This window comes from Carlito syrichta, unplaced genomic scaffold, assembly GCF_000164805.1.
Source record: "Carlito syrichta isolate Samal-C Ts95f unplaced genomic scaffold, Tarsius_syrichta-2.0.1 Scaffold315938, whole genome shotgun sequence".
NCBI lineage: Eukaryota > Metazoa > Chordata > Mammalia > Primates > Tarsiidae > Carlito > Carlito syrichta.
In genome coordinates this window covers 20,131-35,711 of record NW_007260034.1, presented here as the reverse complement: position 1 = coordinate 35,711, position 15,581 = coordinate 20,131, and the positions used below count along the sequence as shown (strand labels likewise).

The 15,581-nt window shown below is 36.2% G+C and overlaps 1 protein-coding gene across 1 annotated transcript in view; it reads right to left on the bottom strand.

Annotated features, from left to right (window-relative positions):
- The window catches only part of LOC103276131 (glutamate receptor ionotropic, delta-2), a 148,140-nt gene extending 135,836 nt beyond the window's left edge, over positions 1 to 12,304 (bottom strand). Inside the window, exons 1-2 of the mRNA XM_008073536.2 lie at positions 12,299 to 12,304; positions 2,005 to 2,171 (exon numbers count right to left, since the gene is read on the bottom strand). Coding sequence (XP_008071727.2) covers positions 2,005 to 2,171; positions 12,299 to 12,304 — 173 coding nt within the window. The remainder of the gene's footprint in view (positions 1 to 2,004; positions 2,172 to 12,298) is intronic.
- Positions 12,305 to 15,581: the final 3,277 nt, after the last annotated feature.

Sequence of the window (15,581 nt, the reverse complement as noted above, 5' to 3'; positions counted from 1 at the left end):
CTTGCTACTGGGAATATATCCTGAAGAACACAAATCACTCTATAAAAAAGATACCTGCACATGTATGTTTATCGCAGCATTGTTCACAATAGCAAGGACCTGGAAGCAACCATGCTGTCCATCAAAAGAGGACTGGATTAAAAAAAAATGTGGTACATATACATGATGGAATACTATGCAGTCATAAAAAAGAACAAAATCATGAATTTCGCAGCAACCTGGATGGAACTAGAGTCTATAATACTGAGTGACCTCTCACAGAAACAAAGATCCGAGTATCACATGTTTTCACTCATATAATGAACCTTGAACATCCAATGTAATACTATAATAAAATGACTTACGGTACTGGGAAACTATGGGGAGGGATGGGATTAACAGTAGCAAATATCTGTCTGGGGATGAGGAAACACCTCTTATCAACAGGGTGCCTGAATGAAATGTAATTGTACACCTAACCCTTAACTGTACCCCACAAAACCATTATAAAAATTATTGATTAAAAAAAAAAAACGAAAAAGCAGACTTGCAGTTGACCCACAGCTTGCAGTAAAACATTGTCAGGTCATAGCCCTCATGTTTGGTGAATGAGAAATAACTTATTTTTCATCACTGATACTTTGGAGTTGTTTGCTACATAGCAAAGCAGAAAATACAGGACCCTAGAATTAACATAACTTCCTTGATTTACAGATAAGGGCAGAGGTCTAGAGTTTTATGGTTAGCTAATAGAAGAGTTATGACATAAATTGTGGCCAATGATTTTTAGTTCTTTTAAAATAAAAACATAAAATGCCTGGCTTTTTGTTATACTAAAATTTGGAGAACTAAAATTCAAATAGTTTGAAATTTGGGTCCTTAGTACTATCTTGAACTGCCCTCTTGGCCTATTATTAGTTTTTAGAGAATAAGTAAAAGAAAATTTAGAAAATAAAATTTACTATCAACATCAGATGAAATATACTCCTGCTTGGAAGATATTATTCTATCTTAGGTCCAAGCTTGTTTGGTAGTAGATAGAATAAAATGCAGTGATGTTTGCAAATTTCTTTTGGTCCAAGTCTTTCAAATACATTGTTAATCTAAAATAGATATTTTGAAACCTTTCTTCTTAACTCCCTTATAAGAGAAAATTTGTACTTAAGAAGGGGTATAATGTCTTAATAGGTATCTCTCTGATTCCATGACAAAATCATATGTATTTTGACACTAAATTCTTACCCCTTTCCTTTGCAAAATTCAGATGGAAACATTATGTGCTTTAGTACATTAGAACTTTAACATGATCCTGGAGTTTATTTTATGCCTTAGTGTTTTTAGAAATGAATTAGATTTTGTCTAACTCCGTGACATTTAACCCCTAAAAATTCAGACTAGAGTGCTTAGTTTAATTTTAATAGAAATTACTAACACACCTACTTTCTTTTCAATATCAAGTTTTTGTGAGTAAAACCAGTTATATGAGCTGGGCTCGGTGGCTCAACCTGTAATCCCGCGCCTTTGGGAGGCTGAGGTGATTGGATTGCCTGAGCCCGCGGGTTCGAGACCCGTCTGGGCAGCGAGACCTCATCTCTACAATAAATCAAAAAATCAGCCGGGCGTGGTAGCGCGCGCCTGTAATTCTGGCTACTCGGAAGGCTGAGGCAGAAGGATCGCCGGAGCCCAGCAGGCGAGGCTGCGGTGGCCAGGAGCGGCCACTGCACTCCAGTCTAGGCGACTGAGTGAGACTCCAACTCAAAAAAAAAACCAAAAAAAAACCAGTTATATGTAGCAATACCCCTCCCTTTATTTATGGTAAAAATAACACTTCGGTACATGCTTTAGGAAATTAATGTATTTTCAAACAACCACTACTTTTTCTCGTTGTTTATTGTTCTTTTTCTGTTGTTTATTGCTCTTCTCCTAACAAAGAATACAAAATGTAATGCACCAAATTGGGTAACCAAGTGAATTTTCTTTGTATAAGTTTCTTCTCTCCTTATTTGGGGCAAACACAAATCTTACCTTTGTGAGAAAACATCTCGGTAAGGACTGCCGTGTTGTAATGCAATTCCATACCCCCGGTCAGCCACAGTATTTCCAATGGTGTAAAAGGAACAATCTGGATCATTGATAGCCACATATTCCAATACAGCTGCATCCCATACAAAAGCATAGTTTCCATATTTTACCTGCAAAAATATGGAGAACAATTAAGAAGCAGGTTTAAGGTTGGAATTCTAATTTACATAGACAGGATAAGAAACACTGATTGCACAAAAAATAATAGAACATATAGTTGCCCCTTGGTTTTGTGGGGGATTGGTTTTAGGACCCATGTGGATACCATAATCCAGGAATGCTCAAGTCATTTATATATAATTTATATATAATGGTATTGGCATGTAACCTATACACATCCTCAAGTATACTTACAACACCTAATACAGTGCAAATGCTATGTAAATAGCTGTCTATTGCATAGTTTTTAATTTGCATTTTTTATAGTTGTATTATTTTTTATTTTTGTTTTTGATCCGTAGTTCATTGAATTTATGGTTGTAGAACCAACAGACATAGAAGACTGATTGTATATTTATTTATATATTTATTTATTCATTCATTTATTGAGTCAGAGTCTCTGACTGGAGTGCAGTGGCATGTTGGGGCCACTACAGGCTTGAACTGATGGGCTTAGGCGATTCTTCTGCCTCAGCCTCCCAAGTAGCTGGGACTACAGGCACGCACGAACACGTCCGGCTAATTTTTTTATTTATTGTAGAGACGAGATCTCCCCACGTTGCCCAGGCTGATCGCAAACTCCTGGGCTCAGGCAATCCTCTCACCTCCACCTCTCACAGTGCTGGGGTTATAGGCATGAGCCTCTGTGCCCTGCTTGGTTGTATATTTCTAAGTAAACTTATAACATGAATAGGAATTTGCATTTGGCTTAGTCTATAGTTCTGTTCTGGAAACATTAGAAAGATGAATGTTTACTATGCTTCTAGACAACACTGCTGGTAGTAAAACAACTTCTGAGTGGTAGATGTAATTTGGACTGGGAGAACAAATAATGCATGAAAAAAAGCCATGTCATTGAGCTTCTCTGAACTCAGTGAGTTTTGTGACTTGTTCTGACCCTTTTGGGTCCCTGAAAGCTATACCTTTGGAGTTATTACAAGAGCTATTGATTCCTTTGGGTTATTAGACCTCTAAGTCAGGCAGGTTCTGACACTCACCCAATATAGATATCATCTCTTTGCATGTCATCTATATACTAAATGAATGCTGCAAGTACAACTCACATCAAAAAGAAATGATCAATGTTGCCCTGATGATGAACTATATTTTCTCTATGTCCTTCTAAGTTAATCTTTTGTCAACTGTGGCCTATGGATATCTTGCAGTTGCACTTAGAAGCAATTCCCTGGTGGGCACTGCTATGAGGAAATAATAATTAAAAACTCTACAACCTTCTGTGTAAACATTTAGGGGACATAATTTTGTTCTGAGCCATTTACAATAGCTTTTAACAATTATTTTTGTCCCTCAGTAATCAGTCATATCCTAAATCACAAAGTTGCCCCCAAAAAGCAAAACAAATCGATATCCTAAACATTTTAATAGTTTATTTAGAGCATTATTAAATATAAAATAGAACTTAGTAAATTTACAAGAATAATAGAACCAAAAATTAAAGTAAAAAGTTAGTTTGCTTATATAGAAGATTAATACAGCATTATGAACAAGGAAAAGCAATGCTGGTTCAGAATTTAAAAGGTTACTGGGATAATGTATCTTTTTTTTTTTTTTTTAGTTAGAGTCTCACTCTGCCGCCCAGGCTGGAGTGCAGTGGCATGCTCACAGCCATCCCAGCGTCAACCTGTTGGGCTACCGCGATCCTTCCTCCTCAGCCTTCCAAGTAGGTGGAACCACAGGCGTGCTACCATGCCCAGCTAATTTTTGATTTATTGTAGAGATGAGGTATCGACAAGTTGCCTGGGCTGACCTAGAACCCGTGGGCTCAGGCAATCCACTCGCCTCAGCCTCCCAAGGTACTGGGATTACAGTCTGAGCCACCAAACCCAGCAAGGATAATATATATTACAAGTGAGTCTTTATAAACATTTAAAATACTCTTTTAACAGACAACAGAAAGACAAAATTGAAAACAGTTATCTACCTATTATCTATTGGTAAACCTGGAAGAAAAAAATACTTCTTTAATGAGATGAGATATAGAATACTTCAAATAAGCAGAAAGCCTATAAAAGTTGAAACTCAGGCAAGGCACAGGGGCTCACACATGCAATCCCAGCACTTTGGGAGGCAGAGATGGAAGGATACCTTCAGTCCAGGAGTTTGAGGCCAGCCTGAGTAACATAGTGAGATCTTATCTGTATAAAAAAATCAGCCAGGTGTGGTGGCACACTCTGTAGTCCCAACTACACAGGAGGCTGAGGTATAAGGGTGACTTTAGCCCAGGAGGTGAACTGTGATGATCATGCCATTGCACTCCAGCCTAGGTGACCAAATTCAAAAAGAAAACAAAACAAAACAAAATAAAACTCTAATGGTCTTATCATTAAAATAAAAATTATACTACTACCCTTAAAACTTAATATTACTGTGATTTTATTCTATGCAATAAAGAAGAAAATAAAAATATGATTTCAATCTATTAAGAAAAACTGTAAGAAGAACTTCCTAAGAAGCTCACAAGAATCAGCTGAAAAAGTATTAGAAAAAAATTGAGATTTCAACAATCAATTAGTTATACATGGAGATATACAAATAATTTGCTTTTTCAGTATTATATCAATAAAAGATGATAAATAGTTTAAGTAAAAATATCTATTTACACTAAATATAAGTACCTGGGAATAAATTTAACAATAAATGAGTAGGGATTATATGAAGAACTTTAAAACAACTGAAGAAGACTTAAACTTACTTCTTGATAAACATAACATATTCCTAAAAGGGGAGATGCACAATAGTAAAAGAAATTTCAGTTTTTCTCAGAGTATCCAATACTTAATGAAATTCTACATAAAATACTTAAAGGATGTTTCAGGATGTTTTAAGATCTTTGCAAATTTAATTAGTAGAAAATGGATAGGAATAGCAAAGAAGTTTTGAAAATGAAAAAAAATGATGGAGACTTGGAAGATGAAGAAAATAAGATAGTTATAAAGCTTAAAAATAAAACAGCACAGTATGTATTTGAGAATAGAAAACCAGTCTATGGCCATACCACCCTGAATGCACCAATCTCATCTGATTTTGGAAGCTAAACAGTTAGGCCTGGTGAGTACTTGGATGGGAAAATAGAGAACAACAGAACAGAAAAAAGTCTATTTTTTGAAAGTATATAAGTGACAAATATAAAAGAATAATTTTAAAAGAGTTTTTTAAGGGAGAACCGTAAGAACCAAAATTTTTCTTAGACTAAATATAATGCTAACACAAATTATTGTAGAAAATTTCCAATAATTTTATTTATTGATTTATTTTAGAACTTTAATGAGTTTGTAGTCCCTTGTCTCCAACAATTTAGTCAAGTTTTATGGCCAAATGTTAAATATAATGGCTATTTTTTCTTAGTTACTGCAGCCCATAGTCTTTCAAAGGAAACACTAAGTTTTATCATTTAAGAACACATTATAAATGCTTTGTGTGTGTCAGGCAGTACTAAGTCCTTCTTTACATATGCCAATTCATTTAATCAGCCTCAAATCCTATAAGCATCATTCTTATTTTATTATTACTTTAGAAATATCTCTAAAAATTTTTTTTTGAGTCAGAGTCTCACTCTGTCACCCGTGCTGGAGTGCAATGGCACAATCATGACACACTGCAGCTTCAACCTCCTAAGCACAAGCAATCCTCCTGCCTCAGCTTCCTGAGGAGCTTGCAAGTGCCACCACCACACAAGTTCTCACAAAAAAACAAAACAAAACAACAACAACAAAACCAAAAAAAACCCCAACCAAACAAAAAACCCCACATTATGATGTGATTAAATTATGAGGTTTAGTTGAATTCTATCTTAACATAATTTGCCATTTTATCATTATGAATAATGGTAAAAGAACTATACTGATACTTTTGTATTATACTATTTACAAAGAAATAGTAAAGATTTGAAGGAAAATACTGTTTGCTAGTTAACTAGAAAAAAATCAGTGTAAAGTATTGAAGGATATACATTTGGATAATATGAGAACAAAATAACAGTAAAACAAAGGCTAGCGTTAACCTGCCAAATGTTATTGCACAATGGCTCAACAAAAAAAGCTATAATGACCAGAGATAATTAAAAACAAAAAGGTGTGGCTTCTGGGAAATAGATTTTCAGGCAAGTATTGTCTTTAACATGTGATATGTCTTGGGCCAGAAAAATTAATGGAACCTATATGTGAAAGGTAACAGCATGTTCTTACTTGAAAATAGAATTTTATTAGTGAAATTTAGAACTACCTGAGTAGAAGATTTATTCTTTAAACTGTCCTTGAAAAATATTAAATCAATACCGATTGTTTTTAAAAAGTAAAAAAATGAATAAAAATGAATTAAAATGTATATAAATATATGTAGATTATATTAGAAAGACCATAATTCACATAATTAGTGTGGCAAATATGAAATATTTAAAATTTGAGACTAAAATAGGCAATTACTTAAAAATATTAATATTAGAGCAGTATGTCATACTACACAAAGTAAATTCCTGCAGAGTAGTAAATTAAATATAATTTTAAAAAGAATCCAAATTAAAAGAAAAAATGCAAAAGCAGATGACTACATATAATTTTGGAATATATAGACACATCTGTGGGCTTCTGGGCAAGATGGCGGCAGAACAGGTTGGAGTGTGAGAGTCTCCGCAAAAGCGAGTGTCCATAAAAACTATCTGCATGAGTGGGTGTGTGCAGGTGGGTGAGTGAAAGTCCCGTCCAAGGGGAGACTCAGGTTCATGTACCTGGGGTTCTTCTTCGGAGGTGACTGCAACCCACCATCACCCTGAGACTGGAGCCCCAGGTGTGCAGAATCATGTGCCATTCTCAGGGCTCTCTTGAGAGGAGGCAGCAGAGAACAGCTTCTCCTCACCACCTGGCACCCAGCCCTTGCCATCACCTATGGGAGCGGACCAGGCATGAGCCCCAGGAATGATGGAGAAGTCAGGGCATGAAAATCTAAAATGGAGCCTGGCCATCGGTGAGGAGATGTTGACCTGTACCATCTTCTCTGTCCTGGGACTGGGCAGAGACCTGTAGTGCCCCACCCAGCTCTGTACAGCCTCCAGCCTGGGACCCAGTGGCTATCCCCTCAATGGACTTGGAGAGACAGAAGCCCCTCCCCCATGCTAGAACAGGCACAGATACCTCAGATCTGAGTGAGAGACTTGACAGCAGTAGCAAGTCAGGTGAGTCCAGATCTGATTCACCCTCCTCTCATAGTAGTCTGTGGGGCATCTGACCCACGTTGAGAGCAACCCTATCAGCCTGCAGTGAGAGCAAGGGGACAGCCTGGAGACCACAACCCTTCCTTTAATGTGGCCGTGATAGCAGAAAGGGACCTGGAGTTACAGAAATGGCCACAGAGTGAGCTTTTTTGTTTGTTTGTTTTGTTTTTGGTTTTTTAGTTTTTGTTATTTTTTCTTCTCTCTTTCTTTGTTTTTGTTTACATTTTCAATTCTGCCATGCACCTTCTCAGACCAAAGTGGAATAAAAATAAATATCAACACCAACAAAGTTCCCCCAAAACCCACAAAGACATGGACATTAAACACCATGATGCTAAACAACTTCTGAGTCAAAAGGAAATCAAAACAGAGATTAAAAGATACCTGGAAATAAATGAAAATGAAGAAACATCTTACCCAAATCTCTGGGATGCCATGAAATCAGTCCTAAGAGGAGAATTCATATCTCTATGAACACACATGAAGAAAATGGAAAGATCACAAGTTATCAACCTAACAAATACCTAAGGAAGCTGGAAAAGCAAGACCACCAAAACCCTAACTTCAGCAGAAGAATCCAGATGACCAAAAATAAAAGCCCAAATTTGGGACCAAGAAGACAAAAATATAAAACAAAAAATCAATGAAACCAAAAGTTTTCTTTGAAAGGATAAACAAGATTGATGGCTAGACTGACCAAGAAAAAGAGAGACAAAGCCCTAATAAACACAATCAGAAACACAAAAGATGAAGTCACAACTGACCCCAAAGAAATACAAAAGATTGTCAGAGATTACTATGTACACCTGTACAGAAACAAACCCGAAAACCTAAATGAAATGGAAGACTTTCTGACATCACACAACCTCCCCAAGTTGAAACAAGAAATTGAGACCCTAAACAGACTAATAACAACCAAGGAAATCAACTACACCATAAGAAAACTACCTACAAAAAGAAACCCTGGACCAGATGGCTTTCCATCAGAATTCTACAAAACATACAAGGAGGTGCTGATACCAATCCTATGGAAAGTATTTCAGGCAATTGAGAAAGATGAAACTCTCCCCAAATCATTTTATGAAACAAACATCACATTGATACCCAACTGGGTAAATATACAACAATGAAAGAGAACTACAGGTCAATATCTTTGATGAATATAGATGCTAAAGTTTTCAACAAGATTCTAGCAAACTGGATCCAACAACACATCTCAAAAATCATCCAACATGACCAAGTAGGCTTCATCCCCATGTTGCAGGGCTGGTTCAACATCCACAAGACCATAAATGTAATTAAAAACATCAACAGATATAAAGACAAAAACCACATGATTATATCATTAGATGTGAAAAAAGGCTTTTGATAAAATCCAGCACCTCTTCTCGATAAAAACTCTCAAACATCTAGGCATAGATGGAACATACTTCATAATAGTAAGAGCCATCTATGAGAAACCCACAGCCAACATACTGCTAAACAGACAGAAATTGGAACCATTTCCCCTGAAAACTGGAACAAGACAAGGATGCCCACTCTCACTTCTGTTCAACATAGTATTGGAAGTCCTCACTAGAGCAATCAGACAAGAGAAGGAAATTAGGGCTATCCAAATAGGAAAATAGGAAACTAAGTTATCCTTCTTTGCGGATGACATGATTCTATAACTTGAAAACCCAAGAGGTATAGAAAACCTCCTTGCACTGATAAAGGAGTTTGGCAAAGTCTCAGGGCATAAAAAAAAAAAATGTGCAAAAGTTAGTCATATTCCTACACATCAACAATAAACAATCAGAAACACAAATAAAAAGCACAATCCCATCCATAGTAGCCACACATAAAAAATAAAATACCTTGACATCTTCCTAACCAAAAAGTAAAAGACCTTTACAATGAAAACTATAAAACACTGCTTAAAGAAATCAAAGATGACATAAACAAATGGAAAAATACTCCATGCTCATGGACTGGAAGAATCAACATTGTTAAGATGTCCATTCTAACCAAGGCAACCGACAGATTTAATACAGTACGCATAAAATTACCAACAGCATTCTTCTCAGACCTGGAAATGGACAATACAGGAATTCATATGGAAACATAAGCAATCACAAATAACCAAAACAATCCTTAGCAAAAAAGCAAAACAAAAACAAAAAACAAAACAAAACAAAAAACAAAGTGAGATGCAACATGCTCCCACACTTTAAACTTTATTATAAAGCTACAATAATCAAAACAGCCTGGTATTTGTGCAAGAATAGGCATATAGACCAATGGAACAGGATAGAGATTCCAGAAGCAAAACCACAATTTCTCACCCAACTCATCTTTGAGAAAGCCTCCACCATCAACCACTGGGGAGAGGAGAACTTATTCAATAAATGGTGCTGGGAAACTGGCTGATCACATGCAGAAGATTAAAACAAGACCCCTACCTATCACCATACACAAAAATCAACTCTAAATGAATTAAAGACCTAAACGTAAAACCTCAAACTATAAGAACCTTAGAAAACACAGGAGACACCCTTATAGAAATTGGAACTGGCAACCAATTCCTGATCAAAACTCCAAGTGCCCATGCCATAAGAGATAAGATAGACAAGTGGGACCTCATCACATCGAAAAGCTTCTGCAAAGCAAAAGAAACCATCAAGAGAGTGGGGAGACAGCCGACAGAATTGGAAAAAATATTTGCCAACTGTATATCTGACAAAGGACTAACATTTAGGATCTACAAGGAACTTAAATGTGCTGAAAAGGAAAAAAAAAGCCCTATTACAAAGTGGGCAAAATATATGAATATACGCTTCTCAAAAGAAGACATATGAGCAGCCAACAGACACATGAAAAAATGCTCAGCCTCACTAGTCATCAAAAAAGTGCAAAATTAAAACTACACTGAGATACCACCTAACTCCAGTCCGGATGGTCATCATCAATACATCAAAAAACAATAGGTGCTGGAGATGATGTGGGGTAAAGGGAACAATTCTACACTGTTGCTGGGAGTGTAAACTAGTACAGTCTCTGTAAAAAGCAGTGTGGTGTTTCATAAAAGATCTAAAACGACCTCCCATATGACCCTGCAATTCCCCTACTGGTAATATACTTGGAGGAACTCGAATCAGTCTATGAAAAAGTTACCTGTACACACATATTTATTGCAACATTATTCACAATAGCAGAAACATGGAACCAATCATGCTGCCCATCAAAAGAGGACTGAATAGAAACAAAAAAGTAGTTTGTATGCACAATGGAATATTACACAGCCATAAAGAAGGACAAAATTATGAACTTCACAGCAACTTGCATGGACTTAGAGGCTACAATACTGAGTGTTCTATCACAGAAACAAAGAAGCGAGTACTACATGTCCTCACTCATAAGCAGACCTTGAATAACTATTATAATACTATAAGAAAGGAATTGGCAGTAGTAGGAAACTGCCAGGGGAGGTGAGGACAGGAGCACACCTTATCAACAAGGGTACCTGAATAATGGACATTTGTATACCTAACCCTGAATTGTACCCTACATATTTAAAATAAAAATAATAATAAATAAATAAATAAAAAGCATTGGAATATATAAACATAAAGGCAGAAAATATAAAAAACATATTTGATACATTTAATAGCACTAAATTTTCAAAAAATTGGCTTAGACCAGGCCAACAGTAGATACTCAACAAAAAATTTTGCATGAAATAATGAAGGACCTAAAACTTTCAGACCAGTTTACTGAGCGTAGAGGATACAGTAGATACCATTTTTTGTTGGGGATAAACCCTAACCAAATCATGAGATATTCTTTCTTTCTTTACTAATTTTTTTGAGTTGGAGTCTCACTCCTTCACCCAGGTTGGGGTGCAGTGGCATGCACGCTCACGGCCACCCTAGCGTCGACCTTCTGGGCTCCAGTGATCCTTCCGCCTCAGCCTTCCAAATAACTGAAACTACAGATGCAAACTACCACGCCCAGCTATTTTTTAATTTTATTGTAGACACGAGGTCTCGCCAAGTTGCCCGGGCTGGTCCCGAACCCCGGGCCCGGCAATTAATTCGCCTCGGCCTCCCAAAGTGCTGGGATTACAGGCTGAGTCACCAAGCCCGGCCCCGAGATATTCTTTTTTAAAGAAAACATTTAATGCAAGTACTACTTATGGAGTGTCTCTGGTACACTGTGTACTGTGTTAGGTACTATATTGGTCTGTCATTCTCACTGAGTGATGCTAAGACCACCACCATGAGAAGTACCAAGGGATTCTTATGTTAGAAATGTAATCCCATGCCTTGGGAGGCTGAGGTGAGTGGATTGCCTAAGCCCGTGGGTTCGAGACCCGCCTGGGCAACTTAGCGAGACCTCATCTCTACAATAAATAAAAAAATTAGCTGGGTGTGGTAGTGCGCGCCTGTAGTTCCAGCTACTTGGAAGGCTGAGGCAGAAGGGTCGCCGGAGCCCCAGCAGGATGAGGCTGCGGTGGCCAGGAGGGGCCACTGCACTCCAGTCTGGGCGACAGAGTGAAACTCCAACTCAAAAAAAAAAAAAAAAAGAAAGAAAGAAATGTAGATTCTAGATCTAATCCCAAACTTACTACAAGGGAATTTTTGGTGTTTGAGACCTGGGAGTATGCATTTGAACAATCCTGACACCTTACTGATATGTATACCATTTGCTGTACAGGAATGCTACAGGTGATAAATAATGAGTAATTATAATCAGGAACAATTTATATATGTGAAGCTTGATATAATTATAAAAACAAACAGATTCTTGGAGTATTGATGTTGTGAGAGAAGGAAAAATACATGGTTAGTTTCCTGTACATTGAATCCTCACCGGCATAGCTATCCCATAGTCTGATCCTTTGCACTAGTCACCAACTTTCAGATCTGCTTTTAGCTTCCTAGGACTAAATCTACAGTGATAGAGAGATAGTAGTGATCTTGAAGCTTCCTTTAACAACTCACTTTGATTTTTTGCTATTATCTTCTGTTTCAAACAGCCACTCTGGCTCCCTGGATCCCCAGGCAGCTTCTTTACAAACCACAAGGGACCTCCCCAGTAGGGGTCATATTGCTTTGTTAGAAAAGTGTTCTAAGCATTGTTGTTGCTGCTTTGTGAATTGCAGGGTTCTACTTAAATGTATGGTAACAGTACCATTACCATTTTATACGTTGTTTCTAGTAATTCTAATGTTACAAAGCATTATGAATGAATTTTTTAAAAAGAGAATAATTGAAACAGTATGATCATAGCCTGTGGCAATGGCAATGAAATGTTGCATAGTAACTCCAACCATTTTAGATTTTAAAAATGTTTCTGGACTTTGTCATCAATTAAAAAATATAATAATTGTCCTTTAAATGGTTTTTGACTGTCAAATTAGAACTATCTAGAAAATGCTTATCAACAAGTATAAAGTCACTTTACAACAGAATAATCATTGAAGGAAATGTCTTGAATAAAACATCTGACTAGGTGATGGAAGTTTCTGAGTGTTTTTCAATGAACCCTATTCTTGAGGTCATGTTTCAATAGGCAGCTGAATTGCATGCTGTTCATTTATTTACCAATGGAGTCCATATCAGCAGAGTGCTTCATACTAGGTTAAACAGAAGTAAGAAAATGAATCTGGGAGCTTCGTACCAACATATTCCAAGTCCCACTGTGAAGAAGAGAAAATATTCCAATGTGATTCTACCTCTAGTATCACTAATCTTTGAACTCCAAAGTAGAAATACTAGAATGCCATGGACATTAATAGACATTGCTCAGCACCTGTGTCCTCATAATAGTGCCTGAGATGCTGAGAGCATGTGATAAAATTCTCACTAACCTAGGGTTTGTTTCATTTTTGCATTATTTCTATGATAGTCTTTCTTTAAATTCAATTTTACTGACAATCATCATGCATTAATTCTAAGATCCTGAAGGTAAGTCTAGAAGGGATATAAAAGTAAGACTTGGGCCCTAGCCATCAAACTGCTTACAACTCAGTAATGGAGGTTAAATCAAGCACTAAATTGCTGTAACACAAAGCATATTATGATAAGGGTCCTAATAACAGCTTCTGTTTAGAGCAGTTTAAAGAAAAGGAAAATTAATTATTATTGGGAAGAGTTTGGAAAGCCTGCTCAAATATTCTGGTACCTGAGATAGTTGTAGGATATCCCAAATATTGAAGTTCCTTATCTATGGTATCTAACTGATTAAACATAGATATCTTTTGGAGACCATTTCTTGAATATACACACTCTTCTAACCTACAAGTGTTTTGCAATTTTTCATCTGTCAGGTGAAGAACTGTAAACATTCAGTGTTATTTTCTCAAATATTTGCATTTCTTGCCAAGCAAAGTGAAGGATGGGAAAATTTATGTACAAAATTTGTACCTGTGTTCCTTGACATGTTATGAATTATGGCACATTTCACTTTGCAGACTGCTCTTGTCCTGTTTGCCTCTGTTCCAACATCTCCATAATGAGCTAATACTGAATGCACTTTTATTTTTAACATATTAGTCACTAGACTACCATAATAACTATAGAAGCCCATGCCACAAACAAATAGATATCACTATCTGTTATCCCATCAACCTCGATTTGAATTAGAACCATATTCTTTCTCATGTCAATCTTTAATTTTGCAAATTACTTAAAAGCTCACTTCAAAATCTATAGCTACAGAGAGACAGCAATGATGATCTTTTTGATAAAAAGGAAATTCAGTGGTAACGATTATGGAAAAATGGCATTTAAACCAAAAGTGTAAAATTTTTCCTTGCTGAAGAAAAAATATTCTCCTTCTATCCTTTCTTTCTTCTTTATGATAATAGATAATATTTATGAAGCATTTTCCAACTCTTAAAATGTATTTTACTCAAAAGTTTGTTTTTTACGACACTGTGAGATAGTTGATATTATAATATTTAATTCACAGATGAGGTAATATAACCTGCTCTGTCATACCAATGACTCGTGGAAGGTTTGGAACTTGAGCTCAGGCTCATCTCCTATGCTCCTTTTACTACATTAAAGATACATTTCTGGAAGATGTTCCTTGAGGATTCAAAAATGTGTGAGATATGGTAACCTTTGATTGTGAGGCATAGCTATTTATATAAATAAACACAACACAATGTAGTATGTGGCAAAAAGAATGCAACTTCCTTAGTGCTCTATTATCACAGTATTAAGTTAAAAGGATTGAGTTTTTAAAAAGAAGGTTGTTTATTTGTCAGAATCAGTAGAATAAATGAATACTTGGTTTATATGAGTCTGGACCCCTGAGGCCTATTGATTTTGTAGCCAAGCTATTGAAGCATTTTTGATTCTCAGGATTGAAACAAAGCAGCATTTAAAAAAATTAAAATAAAGGCCGAAGTATGGAAATCTATTATTTTTTCTCACCAAATAAAAATGAAAAAGCCTGAGAATAATGTGAGAAAAACAAATTCTTGTACACTTGGCTGCTAACTTCTTTACAATTTTAACTAATGGTCAGTGGGGGATAAAGTGATTGTGAATCACAGGCACAAAGAGTTATGAGTAATCCAGAATCGATTTACAGTGGTCCTTATAATTCATGGCCCACATAAGTCCTTAAGATGGGATGGCTTTAATATTTATGACATGTGGCTTGAGGTGGTGGCCTCTCTCACTTTGGGCAAATTAATAATTTAGCAGCATTCATCAATTCTTCCAAACTTATGCAGCACAATAAATCATGATCAAGTCCAAATTTAAGTGCTTAAGACTGACTTTTAAAATATATACGGTTTTGTTTACTGCTGTCTTAACTGTTGAGCTGCCATATTTTGTCTGCTATTTTGTTGAAATTTGAATTTGTACTCTGAGATAGTCATCACATGGCATACATTTTCATAAAAAAGATATAAATATATTAAAAATAAATCAATATCAACTTTAAAAAGTATTTTCTTTAATCTAGAAAAGCAGCGGTATGCCTACCTGTAAATCTTATGTTTTGCTTGTCCTTTTTGAGATTGTTGAAATACTAAGTATTTTGTAAAAGATTTTTAAAAGCACTCTGCGAATATAGAAAACTGAATGCAGCTTCCTTCCCCTCCACTGGCAATTTTCTCTTGAAACAAATATTT